The 18,034-nt window shown below is 25.8% G+C and overlaps 3 protein-coding genes across 4 annotated transcripts; 2 read left to right on the forward strand and 1 right to left on the reverse strand.

Moving 5' to 3' along the window:
• Positions 1-144: 144 nt before the first annotated feature.
• LOC114120071 (alpha-ketoglutarate-dependent dioxygenase alkB homolog 6) lies at positions 145-1,878 on the forward strand. 2 transcript variants are annotated; one of them, XM_027981874.2, is made up of 5 exons: positions 145-454; positions 523-699; positions 764-871; positions 937-1,026; positions 1,445-1,878. In XM_027981874.2, the coding sequence occupies exons 1-5, from the start codon at positions 416-418 to the stop codon at positions 1,715-1,717; spliced, it is 687 nt and encodes a 228-aa protein (XP_027837675.2). In that variant the 5' UTR covers positions 145-415; the 3' UTR covers positions 1,718-1,878. The 2 variants fall into 2 exon arrangements, with proteins under 2 accessions (XP_027837675.2, XP_027837683.2); XM_027981882.2 differs by having other exon boundaries at positions 160-454; positions 507-699.
• LOC114119049 (uncharacterized) lies at positions 1,745-8,543 on the reverse strand. The gene is made up of 7 exons (XM_027980505.2): positions 8,111-8,543; positions 5,765-6,493; positions 5,341-5,540; positions 5,110-5,261; positions 4,702-4,866; positions 4,100-4,594; positions 1,745-3,343 (listed from the first exon to the last, which is right to left on the reverse strand). The coding sequence occupies exons 2-7, from the start codon at positions 6,470-6,472 to the stop codon at positions 3,246-3,248; spliced, it is 1,818 nt and encodes a 605-aa protein (XP_027836306.1). The 5' UTR covers positions 6,473-6,493; positions 8,111-8,543; the 3' UTR covers positions 1,745-3,245.
• Positions 8,544-8,762: 219 nt separating this feature from the next.
• LOC114119055 (2-oxoisovalerate dehydrogenase subunit alpha, mitochondrial) lies at positions 8,763-17,395 on the forward strand. Its single transcript, XM_027980518.2, has 9 exons — positions 8,763-9,322; positions 13,273-13,455; positions 13,523-13,721; positions 13,805-13,966; positions 14,061-14,205; positions 14,266-14,469; positions 14,537-14,705; positions 14,801-14,895; positions 17,209-17,395. The coding sequence occupies exons 1-9, from the start codon at positions 9,269-9,271 to the stop codon at positions 17,270-17,272; spliced, it is 1,275 nt and encodes a 424-aa protein (XP_027836319.2). The 5' UTR covers positions 8,763-9,268; the 3' UTR covers positions 17,273-17,395.
• Positions 17,396-18,034: the final 639 nt, after the last annotated feature.

The following is an 18,034-nucleotide window of genomic DNA, read 5'->3' on the forward strand; positions in this document are numbered from 1 at the left end:
ATAAATGATAATAATATAAACGTATTATCAAAGAACAAACGTATTATCAACAAATATCAAGGTGGATAAACATAGGTGTAAACAAGGTGGATATAATATATAATAATATAATGATTATATCTTAGTCCGTGGTTATAAGTCTTATCGTTATCATAATAATTATTCATAAAATTATAAACAAGCACATCACAATATCACATGCTTCTAGTTCTAACATTTAAGCACAGGATCATGAGTGATATTTTATAATATTGTACATTTGCACAGTAAATAGTAAAACTATTCTGTATTTTTGTGCTAAAAATATTAAATTAGAACTGTTTATTTCCTGCATAAAAACATATTGTCATAAATCATGTCTTGATTTCCCGTTTTAGTGTTTTGTTATTTTGTTGAACTACGATCAAGATTTGAAATGGAAAATATAAATTTAAAGGATTATAAGTTGACTACCGTAAATATATTAATTAGTGTCATATTAGTTGCTATTATTCAACTGATGTTAGTTACTGTCGTTTTAAGGTCGATGATTCAGCGTATTATATACCAAATTTTATTACTGAAGATCAGGAAACATACATAATGGAGAAAGTAAATAATGCACCAAAACCAAAATGGTGTCAACTGAAAAATAGAAGAGTTCAAAATTGGGGAGGAACGCCTCATACCAAAGGGCTTATTCCTGAACAAATTCCTGATGTTAGTGTGGTTTGCTTAATTATTTGTAATAATGGAGTATAATTTAAATTTAATCATGTTTTAGTGGTTAAAAAGATTTATTGATCAAGTAGACAGTCTTCAAGTATTTCCTAGCATTAACAAACCAAACCATGTGTTAATTAATGAATACCTATCTGGACAAGGGATCATGGTATACGTTTATTACATAAAACTATAAAAGATTATTAGCTGTTAAAATCAATGTTGTTCTTTTAGCCCCATTTAGATGGAAGTTTATTTTTTCCTATCGTAAGTACTATTAACTGTGGATCTCACACTGTACTGAACTTTTATAGGCCACTTAAGGTAAGATCATAATATTAAATTTTACAAATATCTTTGTAGTTTTGATCCTTGTGCTTCAAAATTATAACTATATTTACAAGTTAAAAAAAAAAAAAAAATTTAATTTATTAAACAAATCCATACCTTAATACTTCTTTAATAAATTAAAAAATTACTATGCAATGATATTATTTTTTTTTTTTTTATACGATTCAATACTTGAAAGAAGTAGTGTGCTGAGGTAGTCTTACTTTTGTAAGACCAAAATGAGTGGGTGAGTAGGTGAGTAGGCAATGAATTTAATCAATAAAAAGTTTATTATACCTACTTATTATTAATTTATCGGCACACTACTGCTTGAAATTTTTCCTTAAATTAAATTAATATTTTTTTGATTTAAGTACAATCAAGTATGAATAGAATTTTTTAATCATTTTAGGACGAAGCAGTTATATCAAGTGAGAAAGTGTACAGTTTATTGTTGGAAAGGAGAAGTCTACTAATTTTGAAGGATAAAATGTATACCGAATATATGCATGGCATTGAAGAAATTACCAATGATATTATTGATGATAAAATATCCAATATAAAATTGTTTGGATCAAATTATCAAAATGGAATTACACTAACAAGAAATAAACGCATATCATTAACAATCAGAAATGTTCCTAGGGTATTCAAATTAAATTTGAATTCAATAATGAAAAAATAAACTTATAAATTTTAAAACACAAATATGTACAATAAATTGTTTGAATATATTTTTAAATTCACTTAAAATAATTAATCAAATTTATAATATTTACAATAATAATTTTTTTCTTGTATATATATATATATTTTATAATTAAAAAGTTGTTGGTAAATAAATATGTTTTTTTCTAATGTGCATACCCCTACTATTGGTATTAAATAAAAAATAAAATCAATAGATTTACAAACAATATCAAAGCAGGTTGACATCAATACCAGAATATTAGATTCATGGTTATTTACAACACACAGACACGATAAAATTTTACACTTGTAAATTAATAAAAATATTATGATATTGCAAATATGGCAAAACCACGTCACTCAAAACAATCATTTTTTTCTTAACTTACATAACTAATAATATAAGATTTAAAATTGTAATCTAATATTATTTATTAATATGTATATTTATATAAATATATATCTATATAATATATTGGCTATATTATCCTAATTCATTATATACAATACAATATTATAAAGAGCTTACAATTTGTGTTTAAAGTTATTAATAAAAATATTAAATTGAATTGTACTGTAAGTAATAAATTAAACATTTGGAACAATAAGTTTTCATGGAAGTAAACAATTATTTTTTAAACTAAATATTTTTGTGCGTAAGAAATACTAAGTCAATACATTTACAAGAACTTGGTGCACATTCATTATTCTATTTATTTGAAATAGAATAAAAATAAAAAAGAATATAAATCAAGTAATCAATTAGAAAATAATAGTTTTATAACTGAATAAATTATATCTAGATAAATTCATAGAAAGATGCCAATGCCAAAAGTGACAACTATTTAATAACATTATATTTAATCAGATTATACAAAGATAAATTGTATTAATACATATAGTATTTAAAAATATTTTATAAGAATTAACTATCTTTTATACATTATTCTTCATAAAACTAAAATAGAGCGATAAGTTCGATTGAAAAATATAGATTTTCATATATTTAGTTTCCAAAATACAAGAATAACTCACAAAAACATTAAATAAAATTACATTTTAAAATACCATAAATATGTTTTAAATTAAAAAACAATTAATAAATATTAAGTAAAAATACAATTGAAAATGTTGGCATTGACATCTAACAATAATTTAAATTGATACACATTTGATAAATAATAGCCATTAAGTACTATTGTTAAAAAAAAAATATAACAATATAACTTTAAATTACCTATTAAATATTTTCGGATTATTTTGAAATTTAATGCTATTAGCTACCTAAGTTACTCAAAACTTAATAAAAAATAATAAACGAAAAAGGTATAAAATTATAAAAGTTAAACAAGAATGTGGATCAACACATCAAAACAATTTGTGATATGGTATGTGTTTAACATAAAAATGTAGTCTTTCAAGAAATCAGAATTAAGTTAAATTGATAATATTAACAAAATGAATTTTTAAATATTGTTCAAACAAGTAGTAGACTAAATTACTTACAAAGTGAATTATTATCATCATTTACGATTTCTTAATGTTTTTCGATCATTGGGGTTACTTTTAGCTATTCCAATACCAGCAGTAGTTATTTTTGCTGAAACAGCATTTCCTGCATCTAAAAAAATATTAATAAATAAGTTGAACATTACATGATTTTTTTATTAAATTAGAACTCAACAAAAAAACAATGTACACAATAAATACTGTTTATTATATACCTCAACCCATACCGTGAACACATTAAAAACTTTATCAGCACTTCTAACCCTTATACAATATAACTACAAATATGTTCTACAAAATAACTTAACTGACCCATAAGTCATAACTCACTATACTTTAGGAAAAAAACGGAATTAAAATTAATTTGGACAAATGAAAAATAATAAGAAAATTTAATAGTTTTCAACTGTAATAATGCCTGATATGAAACATAAAATAAAATAAATTTGGCATTAGAAGAACTAATTTTGTATTAATATTAGAATGAATATTTATTATCACAGGAATTTCATAAGCTTCTTTGGATAATTTATTTTAATGTTAATTATTTTAAATAAGTAAAATATTACAACTCTTTAATATTTAATCATTTAAATTGTAGATGATCTAGATAATATCCCTAAATTTAAATTTTATAAGTTAATAACTCTGATACAAGATCAGATCAGCTGAACATAAATTTAATATGGTAATTTGTTCATTAACTGAGACAACACATACAGGTTGATACCTACTTAAAAATGGTATCGAAATTGATTTATAGCTCAATTTACCAATGTAAATCTTTATAAATTTTACAGAAATATAACAAAATTTTTTTATTTAATTGTTTGATTATAATTCAGTTAATGGTAAGAAAATATTTTACTTCTAGTTTTCGATGATCTCTCTGAAGGTAGTGGAACAGCTGGAGATTTTGTTTCTACTTTCTTGGAAGACTTTTTATCTGAAACACTGTTCTCTTTTTTTTGTTTTGTAGCAATTATTTCCCTTTTTTTCACCGCTGATGAAACTGAGGCCAGTACATAAGTTGGTTTAACTGGAGCTTGTGTTTTTCTAACCGAAGGTATTTTAGGTTTTGACACATTGCTTATTACTTTTTTAGCAGGTTCTTTAGCAATGACCTTTTTTTTCAACATTTTTTTGCTTGATGATTTTTTTTGGTTACTATTGTCCTCTTCATCATTATCGTCACTTTCAGATGATGAATGCCCAAAATCATAAGATGGTTTCTTCTTAGACAATCTAGATGACTTTTTTACTGGTTGATCATCAGTTGATACCTTCCTTTTAACAGTTATACTTTTCTTGCTACTTTTTTTCTTAGTTAGTTGAGCTTCATCTTTGAATAAACTCACGTCCACTAAAAGATAAACATTTTAATTATAGTGATTGAAAAATAAATGTTTAACAATAGTCAACAAAAATTAACATTAATTCTATTAAATAAAAGGTTTTTATAATACATACACCCATCTGGATGTTCTTCAGTAACTGAAGGTTTTTCTGATCCTTTTTCAACATCAATAGATCGTTTCAATATATTTTCAATTCTTAACTTTTCTTTTTCAGGTAATTTCCACTGTTCCTTTTGAATTTTTTTTAATGTTATATTAGTCAAAATACAATCAAATTCTGTAAAAATTAAATCAATAATTGAAATTCTGTTTTTTAGTTTTAGCTAATTAAAATGATTATTCACTTTTAAATATGCTAATAAATTAAGCATATAATATACTAAATAATATTTACTTAGTTTTAAAGTGTTGTTATTTGATATATATATATATTTGTTAAATATAACATTTACATATAAAGCAGTTTTTATTTTAAAACATACAAAATAATACAAATAATGTAATAACTTAAAATGTATACCTGTGTGGTCATAAAAATCTGGTGTAAATTCATCATTAGGATGTTGAGTTAGCCATCGAATACGTATGCGACGACTAGCTCTATGAATATTTTGCATAGCTTGGCATAAATAAAATCCTCCTTCTTCATTTCGTACAGCCAAAAATTCATTTCTGAATTAAAAGAAATATTTTGATTTATAGAATTAGTTAAATTATTTATAAAAGTGTATCAATGGTTCTAAAATATTACTTGTAAAACACTGTTAATTTGTCACTGTTGATTTTAGAAGAAACGGGTTTTTCAGAAATTTTAGAAATGTGGTGCATTTCCGGCAACAATGATAATTGGAAAGGTTGTGTAGGAAGTCTAGTACGCTTTGATTTTATTTCTTCAACAGGTGTATCCTTTTTCAATGATTTTTCCTTCTTTTCTTCCTCTTCTTCTAGTTGCTTAACATTAAAAAAATAGTAAAAATTAGATAATTTATAACTTATAATTTTTATGTCAATTAGTTATTTAAAATATTTTTAATTATTATTTTATTTTTAAGAGTAGGTACAATGAATAACCATATACAAGAGAATATATATAACTAATGAAGTCATGTGATTCATATGAAATACAAGTTACTGTCATCTTAATACTTAAAGATTATTTAATAATAAAGACTAACTTTATGTTCTCTTTTTCGTCGTACACCAGCTTTAGAAGTGTTTACAGGTGCTTGTTCAATTTTTTCAACAGAAACACTTGGCCCTTGGTTTGTTTGTCCTACAGCCTTAATTTCAGTAGATTCTTGAACGACTTTAATATCATTTTCTTTTGGTTTGGAAGCTACATTTTCAGCTTTATGTATATCATCAGGCTTAATAGCATCATTTAAAGATGTTACATTAACTTCTGGCAAAACAACTTTATCAGTTTGAACAATTGGCAAGTTATTCTTATCATCTTTTTTTTGAGATAGATTTTCAACTTCCGATACTTGAGGCTTCACTTCAGGAAGAGGAGATTCATTTGCACTTTTGACATTGACAGAATTATTTACCTGATTGTGGAGTACTTGTGTTTCAATTTTAGGCAATGCTCCTTCAATTTTCTCCCCAATTGGTTTTGTATCAGGTAAACCATTACATGCAGTAGTTTTTGAAACAATATTTTCAACAGAAGTCATAACAGGCGAAGGAATAACAATTGGAATATTTTTATGTTCATTAACAAGACTCAAAGGTTGAGCTGATTGAGAAGTATTTAAATTAAGTGGAGTTAAATTTGGCGGTTGTTGTACTTTGGAAGGTGAAGAATTTGAAATAGTAGGAGGAGCCAACACTGTTGGCAGAGGCTGCTTCACTGGAGAATTCATTGCTCCAATACTATTCATTTTTAAGAAGTTAGAATCAATCTGAAATCAAAAAAATATGTATGAAAAACTATTATTTAATAGTTTTAAATCAGAACAAATATTTTGAGGGATTGATTTGGTCTGAATAAAGATAGTTATTTAGATAACATAATTTTTACAATTAAAAAATATAGATTTAATAAAAAATTTACTTTTTAATATTATTTATAAATTAGTTATATTACAATAAGGTACTTATAACAAAGAAACCAAATAATTATTTCAGCACATTATAATTAGAAAGAATTTTTTTTTTTAGGTATACCTAATGATATATAAATATCCCAATATATCAGAAAGTATTACTTATTAATAAGGAAGTTTATATTTTCCAGTAATTTATTTTAGTTTTAACTATCATAAAGTGTTTAGTAAAAATCACAAGGTTTAGACCAAAATGTTTTAATAACAACAATCTCTTTTTTTTATATAGATACAGCAACAAGTATCTTTTGGTGAAACTTTTACAGAATTTTTCTATTAAAAAATATATAAAATATATATATATGTATATATATTCAATATTATTATTTTATATTAAGTAAATATCATAAACATACCTAATTTTAAATGTAGGTAAGTATACCTAAAGTTATTAATATGTTTGTTAATAACATTATGTATCAAAAATTAAGAAATAACTTGCTAATGACCATAATTAACAAATTTCCACAGTGGAATTTTATTTTCATGTAATTCATATAAAATAATTTTATCTTTGATGTTAGTACCTCTAGATAGTTATTAAAATAATATAATTGAGATGCTTTTAACTATAATTAATAATAGAAATGTATATAATCAACATAGTTTCTAGGTATATCATTACATACAAATTATAAATGTGATATTTAAAATTTATTTGCCCTGTAAATAAAATAGTTGAAGTTTTTACAAATTTTAAACTATAATAATGATTTCATTAAGTACTTAATGAGGCAAATTAGCAATCTTAGTTCATCAATAAATGCATTGTAAGTACATGTAGTATTAAATGTATATATATTATATAATAAATCTATATAGTCCCTTTAATATAACTATCATTTCTTATACTATATTAGTATTCGTCAAAATAATATTTCCTCGTAATTTTAAGATATTAATATTAAAGTATTATTAAATGCACTAGACAACAGGGAGGTAGAACATATAACATATATTATGTATTAAGTTTTAAAACATTAAAAATTAACAAAGCCCAAAACATTAACATAATTTCAACACTGGATACCTAACAAAACCACTTAATATATTGAAAATAAAGCCTTCCCCTAAGTTTGCAGTGCCAAATATTCTTGGACTGCTATAAAATGTCTTGACATCTGAAATTATGACTATCTACTGTGAACGATAGGCAACTGTTCGTGAAGGTGAATAATCTTAAGACTATATTTAGTAAACACATTATTCTAAGACTGTACGAGTAGGTAGTTACGTACATGCCACTGAAAAATGAGAGGTTAGGGAGTAGAGTTAAGAACATTTAAGGGTCACCAATAACGACTTAAGTGAGAGACAAAAGACCAGATCGGCTTGACAAACGGACGCCGACAGTCGAAACACGACCGTGATACAGTGCAACATTGAAAAATTATTTTATCGAGAAGTATTTACCTTGGCGTATTCCTCTGTCTAGTAGTGGGCAACGTAGTTCAGCACTCTTTGAAACAAGTGAAGAATACTCTTTGGCGTTCCGCCCATAACAACCAATACCATTAACTGAAATCCGACAACGGGTCGAACGCGCGGAAAGCAACGAATATGTTATGGGCACCTTGCGTGCGGCAGAAACCAATACAAAAGCCGGGGTCGTCGAGTACGGTAATGTTATTATTATTATTGTTGTTGTTGATGATGTTTAATCTGTAGAGTGAAGACAAATTATAAAGTTTGCGAATTCAATTTCACCGAAAAAATAATAACTAATAAAAAATTGGAACCACTTTGCCAAACACAACAACAAACGAATCAACACAAACTCGACTCTTCGATGGCGTCAGTCCGACATCAGTGCGCCCAATGCCGGCGGCCCGAAACACGCCGTCCCGCGCGTCGGTGGCACTGTGGTTACCGCTGGACGTGTTATGTACATTGTGTCTACCGTGGACCGCGGTACGTCGTACACTCGTACGCAACATAAACATTGAACAGTAAACACGCGTGCGTCGCCTACACGGCTACACCCCGCTGAGCTTGGCTGTGAAGTGTACCTTTTTTTTTTAATGTTCTACCTATCTCTTTTCTACAAACGACGACGCCAGCCAAGCACCGGCACTGCGCACTGCCGCCAACCGAGTGCTATACGCTTTAAACACTTCACAGTTCACGTTATATGGCTACGCCGCCGTCGACCTGTGTAGCTGTGTTATAGAATATAATATAATATAATATTATTATTGGCCGTACCGGTCTGCGCATGGGACTTAAAGGCAGCTGGTAAGCGCTGAGCGGGGCCCGTGCCCCGTTGCCCGCGGAAGCGTCGGTCACGTAAGACGTAGATAAACCATAGCAGGTTACAGGTGTCAATACACACATGACGCACTATTATTGTTGCCGACCAGTATATTCACGGTATTCCTATAGGTATATTGTAATTAGTACCTGAATAAAAAAAGAGTGTGTTCGGCGGACATTTGAGTATTTCATCGTTCGCGTGTACTGGCGTAGTGGCCATAACTTTAAATCGTCTGAATCCGACTCGTTAGTGTAAAACAGTTTTTCATATATTTTTAGCACAAAAATTCGAATTTGAACAATACACGTCCGATCAAGATGTATTCTGCCGAGATCATGCTTAAAAGATTGATAAACATAAAACTATTTAAAGTAATACACTAAATATTTTAACAATATGTATATATTATAGTATTATACTGATAGATTAAAGATTATTTTATCAAACAATTCATTATTTCAAAATATAGGTATTAACGTTAATGAAATTATTTTTTTTTACATGATTTCCAATCGATGCTCGTAAAAAAAATTATATTTTTAAACATTATTTATCGTTATAAGTTTCTCATCTCTGTATTCTATTTTTTTAAAAGATGGCATAGGTATATTTTTAATTTAATATTCTGAAGCAGAATATTTTTTATTATTCGACACATAAAAATCAAAATTTGGACTAGTATTTCAACTAACAAACTAATCATTGTAATTTCAAATTTTTAAGTATGAAAGTATTTCGAAAAATATTCTGCTTCCGAATGTGAAATTAAAAATATTTGTTATCATTTGCAAAAGTAATAAATTTTAAATAATATATATTTGCAATTGTTATATAGTTTTAAAATAATGAATGTTGTTTCCTAAATGAATCACTCAGTGTATAAATACATTTTTTTTATTAGATTTAAGATTTGTTATAATACAGGTAATAACTAATTATATAAAATATAGTTTATAAAGACCGTTGAAAATTATTGAACGTTTAAGTTAGCGGTTCCCTAACTTTTACGACCATAGGCACCCTTAAAAAAAATAGTGTTTTGCGGAACGCCGGAACCCCGATGTCTTTAATTCCAACTCAACACCAATTTTTCTAAAAAAATAAAGAAACCAAAACCAATACTCTACAAAATGTTTTTATGATACTATTAAATAGTATTAATGATTATTCCTTATTAAAATAAGTTAAAAAAAAAAACAATTTTCGATCAAAATTTTAATAATATTTTTTCCAACTATAATATAAAATAATTTTCTCAATAATCACATACATCTAGCAGAACCTTTACTATTCCTTGGAACTCTAAGATTCCACCAAACACACTTCAAGTAGTAGTTTAAGTAGGTAATCAATTGCACTGAAAGATTTAAAAATTGAAACTATAAAAACAAAAAGATAAGAAAACTAGTTTTCTTATAATTGGGCATAAAGCTATACCTCAACATATGTTAGTTTTAATCTTCTTATGATTCTCATCAATATTAAGTTCATTATGCATAATATTAATAGCTCAACTTATAAAATAAATAATAACTAATTATTAATTAGTATTCAATAATATTAATGTTATTACCTAGTCGAGTTATAAACCTTTATAAATAATAAATATAACATAAGATTTCTTTGTATTTTAAAAATAAACTACCGTAGATCCGTAGATGTTTCAAAATTATGTTTATATTAGATATTACAGTCTACCAATAGTATAATTTTCTAAATATTTCGACTGTTTTTGAACTATTTTCACGTATTTAAAATTTTTTGTTTTATTAGGTTTTTTTTTTCTAAAAATGTAGATAAAAAAATGTTCTTCTTTCTTTCTTTCTGGGCTTTTATAAGCGTTTAAGGCTCATCGCCGCATCAACATATTGTTTCCATTCTTCAAAAAAATGTTCACTTGTTCAAAAAGCTTGAAATCGAATACAAAGTTTGTCTCAAGATGTTTTTAAAACTTTTTAAAAATATTAAAGATACTTTATAGAAACAATTTAAAAAAAAAGTATTTTCAATTAATCTTTTATAAAATTACGAAATTTAGAAAATTATGTAGGTATAGTAGTTAAAAATGTATAAAATGTTTAATTTTTATAGCTGAGGCTTCTTGGTAAATTAAATCCAAATTTGGACGAAATTAAATATTTTAATTAAAATTAACAATTTTAGTTATTTAGTACCTAGTAATTAAAAAATATTATTCATGGAGATTGGAAGCTTAAAACGTTTACTTATATTATTACATTTTATAGTTTATACCTTAATACTAATTGTAAAATAATTAATAGCAATATAAATATATAATAGTATAATATTCTTAGTTACCCAGTTATATAAGCTGACAGCCTATTTTTGTCCTTCGATTAAAATTATTTTTCGTGTGCAATGATTTATCATTGAATTCAACTTAAACACATCAATTAAAGTGAACTTACTTGCAATGACGGAGGTTCACTCGATACCAACTGTACAGTGTACTGCAGAGCGGTTATCTGAGTGATTGCTTTTTTATGGTCGAATTGTAAATGTAGGTACCAATAAAATATTAATTCATTAATTTTGTTCGAAATTATGAACATTGGTGAATAAACAATTCTAGGGGATTCTATAGTTGCGCTCCGCGGTAAAATTTTCTTCAGAAATTCAGAATTTTGGGTCACATTTTTTTCCATGCTTATATAAAAAGTCATTTAAAATATACATTTTAATTAGCATTTACTTTGTTAATAATAAATAAATAGTTATGAGGTGTTAAAAATTCTATTTTCATCAATCAATTTTACGCTTTTTTCGTACATAATTAAGCTATATAAATGTATAATATACCTACCATGTTATATTATTATGACATTTAGACATTTAATGATGTTCATTACTTGATAACAATTAATAATTTTTATATCGATAAGATAATAGAATATACATATAGATTATAGAATATAAAGTATAGGTATTATAGACGATTAACTTTAAAATTGTATGATGTAGTTTGGAAATGTAGAACGGGCCAGATAAAAAGGCTCACAGATCCCCAGTTACCCATCCCTGTCCCCTGGTGTATATATAGTGATGAGTCTAGAATTTTTTGGGGGAGGGGAAGAGGCAGCTAAACAAATGTATAAAAAACCCATATGGGCAAAGCCCTTAAAACCCCTTTTAGGTTATTCCAAACAATTTTTACATTTTAGAATCTTTTTACGCCATGTTTTATTAATATATGTCGTTATTACTTAAATCTGTCTCTCATGGTGGGGTAATGGAGTTCATGGATTATATTGTCACTCACACTCTCATTTACAACAAAGAAATTACAACACCAAATGTTTTAACTAAAAATTAAAATTAAATAATCGCAAAAATTTTTTTGTTTAATTTAAATTTGTCATGTATAGTATGATTTAGAGAAATATTAGTTAAATATTTTTTAATGACAAATATAATAATTTACCTATAGATAGAAACAACATGTTTAGTTTACACATAAATAGCAAACAAAAATTATTGTTATTATAAGTCTACGAGTTTACAGTAGGTGTGGTTACAATTTATAAAAGACTTTAAATGATTTCATATATTATAGAGTATCTACCTATTTAGTATTTACAAAAAAAAAAAAAAAAAACAAGTATATTATCAATTTTAAAAATTCATAATATAAATCATCGATTGAATTTAGTCATGTTATAAATTATGTTTAAAAATTATTTGGATAATATATAAATGATATTAAATTTTTGTTTGTTATGAACATTTTGGTGCAGAAGAGGGGGGATTTAATTTATTTTTAGAGTTTAAACAAATTTTACATATTTGTATGATAGGTATTAATAAAAAATAAGTTCTTATTATGAATTTCTAATATAATATTACGATAGATAGACCTATATGTACATAATAATTTCTACTTTTTTACATATGATGGGTAATAATAAATGAAACAATTACATTTATTAATTTTATCTAAATAATAGCTTAAGATCCCATTAAAATCCTAGACTCAGTGGCGTATTTACGGGGGGGATATGGGGGATAGATCCCCCCCCTTGGTATTTTTTTTACAAGTAAGTTTAATAACATTGGTAAGTGTACCCCCCTCACCGTCGAGGAAATTATGTTTTCCAACTTATATCCCCCCTGGACAAAATCCTAAATACAGTTAACATATAATTAATTTCTTATAAATTTTAATAATTAATATTTCATTTCTGTTCAAAATATTAATATTCAAAATTTATTTATGAGAAATGAGTAAAATATAGTACCTTATAATTAGTAACTTAGGATTTATTAATAATTAATAATTTATGTTTGTATCAATATATTATAGAAACAATATATGCTAAGTAGTACAATACCAGCTAACACTGAAGAGTCTGTTTATCGGGGAATCAATAAAGTTAACTATACCTCAAATTTAGATATAAATGAACCATCGTTAAATAGCCCAGTGCCTATTTTTAGAATACTGAATGATACTGGAGACATTTTGAACAATTGTAAATCTATAATTGTAAGTAAATAATAATAATAATAACTTATCAATTGTCATACTAAATATTAGTTATATTTAAATACAGATACCAGAAAATAATGAATTAATTAAAATGTATAAATCTATGGTTTTGTTATCTATTATGGATAAAATATTGTATGAATCTCAAAGGCAAGGCAGAATATCGTTTTATATGACAAATGAAGGCGAAGAAGCTGCACAAATTGGTAGCGCAGCAGGATTAAATTCTAATGATCTAGTGTATGGGCAATACAGAGAAGCGGGTATATACTTTATTGTCTTGATCATCTTCACGCATTATTATTAAAATAAATAATTACCATATTTAAAAACTATTCTTTTATAGGAGTTTTATTATTCAGAGGGTTTACTCCTGAACAATTTATGAATCAATGTTTTGGTAATGTAGATGATCTTGGTAAAGGAAAGCAAATGCCAGTACATTATGGATCCAAAAATCTTAATTTTGTAACTCTTTCATCTCCACTTACTACTCAATTACCACAAGGTATAAGTTATTATACATTTATACATATACATACATTGAAACACGTTGATTGAATAAAACGTTATAGTTGGTATTTTTTTTTTTAAACTTAAAGCTGTTGGATCAGCATATTCGTTCAAAAGATCAAAAGTCAATCGCTGTACAATTGTATATTTTGGCGAGGGAGCTTCAAGCGAAGGAGATGCACATGCTGCATTTAATTTTGCGTCTACTCTGGACTGTCCAATAATATTTTTTTGGTAAGTTAAAATAATTTACAGTTTTATTGTTTAAACTAATAATATTAATATTGTGTTTAGTCGTAATAATGGATATGCCATATCAACACCAGCAAATGAACAGTATAGAGGAGATGGTATTGTAAGTCATGGTCCTGGCTATGGAATTGCTACTATTCGTGTCGATGGCAATGATATTCTTGCAGTATATAATTCAGTTTTAAAAGCTCGAGAATATGTTATGACTCACACAAGACCCATTTTATTAGAAGCTATGACTTACAGGTATCATTTGTAATAAATAGATTATTTTTTATACATAAAATAAATTATCAGTTTAAAATGAAATTAGGCGGGGACATCACAGTACTTCTGATGATAGTACAGCTTACAGATCCAAAGACGAGATTAAACAATGGTCAATAAAAAATCCAATTATAAGATTCAAGCAATTACTTGAGAAAAACAATCTTTGGAATAATCAAAATGATGTCGAGTATGAAAAAGAAACTAAAAAACAAGTAAATATTACTAGCTGTATAATATTTATTTATAAACGAAAATCATACTATGTTTATATGCAGATGTATTCTATATTTTTATTCTTTTATTTTAGTTGATGCAGTTATTTGCAATAGCATCAAAAAAAAATAAACCAAATTGGAGAGAAATGTTTAATGATGTTTATCACGAAATACCTAATAATTTGTTGTAAGTATAAATAAATGTATACGCTATACCTATGTATATAGACGTATAGTTATATCTCATATACAACATATAATATAGGTTTTAGATAAATACATATAAAATATTAATAATATAATTAGTACATATATACTTACTTATATTCGTCTACAATCAATATTTTGTCTTCATTTTTCATCATGATGTTTTTTATATATTTTTACTTAGCCAAAAAATTTATCGATATTTACAAAAAAAAAAAAAAAAAAACTGAACAAAATAGAATATTTCAAATAGATAGCATTAAAATAAGCGAAATATTTTGAAAATTAAATCATGTAAAGAAAATGCCAATCTAAATAACTGTGAAATTCTCAAATATCTACGACTTAATCTTTTTGAATAATAACAAATATTTAAAATCGTTATCGTAATGTCTTAAAAATTTAAACTTCAAACAAACATTTTTTTCACAACAATAAGAAAAACTCATAAAGAATCTTGTATTTCATTTTCAAGTATTTTTGGGCAGCCTAAATTTTTTTATTGACACTCAGTTGTCTACATAAATAACTTAAAAAAATGCAATATATTTTGAACATTTAATTGTATATAGATAACACTAGTATTAGCTAATATAAATATTTGGTGAAAACGTCAAATATTCACAGGATTAGTTTTTGAGTTACAATCATATAAAAAAATCGATTTGGTCGATAACTGGTTTTGCGTAAAATATCTAATACAAAAAATTTACAAAAAAACATTATTGAAAAAAAAATTAAGACAATTGAATTGAAATTATTATGAGATTGAACCTTATTCATCTTGATCTTGAAAGCAATGCGTTACCATATATTATACTCAAATTTATTGTCAAAGTAAAATGATTTATGGTTTGGTCGTAACACAGATTTGTATCGACTTAAGGAGCGCTCTATCCATCGTTTATTGAGGTCAAATATCGAACATATTTAATATCGACCGTAGGTTAAGTTCAATAATTGGTAGGTAGATATTATTTTGTTTACGTACTTTTTGAAACATGGGAAATTGTCTGTATTGAAAAATACAATAGTATATAATTAATAATAAAATGAACAAACTGTCAAAATATGGAGGAAAAATAGAATTATTAAGAAATATGTAAAAATATGTAAAATAAAATATTGTTAATTTTATTGGTTATCGCTTGAAACGAATTTTTCATTTTATCTAAATTAATTTTTTCAAGTAATCATTGTAAAAATATGTATTTACATATAAATCCAAGTCCTAGTAAATAATAATGACTTATAAGAAGGTACCTAATAATAACAAATAATAATTATTAATTATTACACCTATGACGAAAATCTTCGCTCAGAACCGTTGTTTATAAGATTATCGTTTGTAATGATTTTTACTTGTCATTGTCCATTGATAAGGTGTACAGCGTACCTATACTATACCAAAGAACACCGCTATTTTATAACAGTTACCAGTTACTATTTTAAAGACCAGCATGGCTCGGACCGGCCCGAAATTATCCCTCCCTAGGCATGGTTGGAGTTAATTTCATATATTATATACTATTATTTAAGTATATAATAATATTGTTATTATTTTATAACAGACCGTAAAAACGAGATAATTTGACAGGTATGAATGTATGATACAAAATTACCTACCTATATGGTTTGATTATAAGATTATTCCAAGTTGACTTTCTGTTTTTTTAGAAAAATGTATACTTAATATATTAATATACCATCACAGAATAGATGAAATTCTGATTGATGAAATAGATTTCATATTTTCATCTATTCTGTGATACCATTAAGTTTAAAACTCGCCTTGCTCTGAAAAAGACCTATTCGGGTTTGGACAACTATAGTTATTCTTAAACAATTGCAAATTTTCTGACTATGCAGACTTCTACCAGTTACTTACTTTCTCCGTTTTGTTATTGGTAGAAATATAATTTAACTGCAAATTCAAAATTATAAAACATTTGTTGTTTTATGCTATTAATAAATATGTAAATAAATCTTAACAGATAACTAAGTATTTTACATTAGTATTATGAAAATATTTTACCTATATAGGTATTATTATTAATAGGTATATTAATATTAAATTTTAAAATATCTCACACTTAATTTATTTAAATGATTATTTTGATTAATATTATCGAGCCTATCGAGGTATTAATTAATATTACACTTACAACATAAATTAACATAATTATTGTAATATTTATCCGTACATAATTAAATTTAAGTTAAATGTATTCAATTTTAAAAAGAATTAGAATAATTTTAAGAAAAATATATTTCATATTTTATTTTTTTACAGGGAACAAATGAACTCGTTGGAAGATCATATATCACAATATTCTGATCATTATCCTAAACAGTGAAAGTTAAGAAATATTGTTAATTGTTACAAACTTTCAGTTTAATATTAATGTATGTATATTATTGTTATAAAAATTTGATGGAAACCTAATAAACTTATACATGCGTGTTTTGAATTAAGAAAATTATTTATTTATTTTTATGTTATATTATTTTGTTTCAATTACATTTATCTATTATTTAAAAATGATTGTGTTTAAATAATAAACTCGCATGTGTATATCATATTATGCTACACCTATGACCTATGACTATCTATGACTAAAATACTTTCAAGTTGGTATATACCTAATAAATTTTAAATACTTACCCATTCTAAATGACTAAACGAAAGTTGAGAATCCACAACCTAAAATATCACGAGTGAAGCAATTGAAATGTTTTGCTTAGTTAAAAAAAGGTATAGAATGTTGATATAATATATAAAAAATACCAGTGGCGCGTTTTGAATTATTTTTGGGAAGTGTTCAAAATATTCTTTAATGACCCTATGAAATTTGAATTATTCCTAGATATCCCAGTTAAACAGTAAACTTAGCTTACAAAATATACGTTGTAAGATAGCATATTGTCATCAGATCTTTACTTTTGTAGTTTATATTATTATATATAAATATTTTGATGAGCATAAGCAGTAAGAAGGGCCGTAGCAAAAACCAGTAGCCTTGGTAGAATACTAAATCTGCCACCTCATCCAATTTATTTCTACTTTCTTAAAAATATAAAATGCTCATTATTTAAAAAAAAACGCGTACAGTTTCCAA

Source organism: Aphis gossypii, chromosome 2, assembly GCF_020184175.1.
Source record: "Aphis gossypii isolate Hap1 chromosome 2, ASM2018417v2, whole genome shotgun sequence".
NCBI classification, from domain to species: domain Eukaryota; kingdom Metazoa; phylum Arthropoda; class Insecta; order Hemiptera; family Aphididae; genus Aphis; species Aphis gossypii.

What these genes read in the sequence shown, in the direction of transcription:
- LOC114119055 (XM_027980518.2), top strand. Translation starts at nt 9,269, where the DNA reads ATGTATTCTGCCGAGATCATGCTTAAAAGATTGATAAACATAAAACTA. An exon ending in ACAATTGTAAATCTATAATT is followed by an intron (nt 13,456 to 13,522) that starts GTAAGTAAATAA and finishes ATTTAAATACAG; the next exon opens with ATACCAGAAAATAATGAATT. An exon ending in GAAATACCTAATAATTTGTT is followed by an intron (nt 14,896 to 17,208) that starts GTAAGTATAAAT and finishes ATTTTTTTACAG; the next exon opens with GGAACAAATGAACTCGTTGG.
- LOC114120071 (XM_027981874.2), top strand. Translation starts at nt 416, where the DNA reads ATGGAAAATATAAATTTAAAGGATTATAAGTTGACTACC. An exon ending in TTCCTGAACAAATTCCTGAT is followed by an intron (nt 700 to 763) that starts GTTAGTGTGGTT and finishes ATCATGTTTTAG; the next exon opens with TGGTTAAAAAGATTTATTGA. An exon ending in ACTTTTATAGGCCACTTAAG is followed by an intron (nt 1,027 to 1,444) that starts GTAAGATCATAA and finishes TAATCATTTTAG; the next exon opens with GACGAAGCAGTTATATCAAG.
- LOC114119049 (XM_027980505.2), bottom strand. Translation starts at nt 6,472, where the DNA reads ATGAATAGTATTGGAGCAATGAATTCTCCAGTGAAGCAGCCTCTGCCA. An exon ending in AGATTTTTATGACCACACAG is followed by an intron (nt 4,867 to 5,109) that starts GTATACATTTTA and finishes TAATTTTTACAG; the next exon opens with AATTTGATTGTATTTTGACT. An exon ending in TGAAGAACATCCAGATGGGT is followed by an intron (nt 4,595 to 4,701) that starts GTATGTATTATA and finishes TTTATCTTTTAG; the next exon opens with TGGACGTGAGTTTATTCAAA.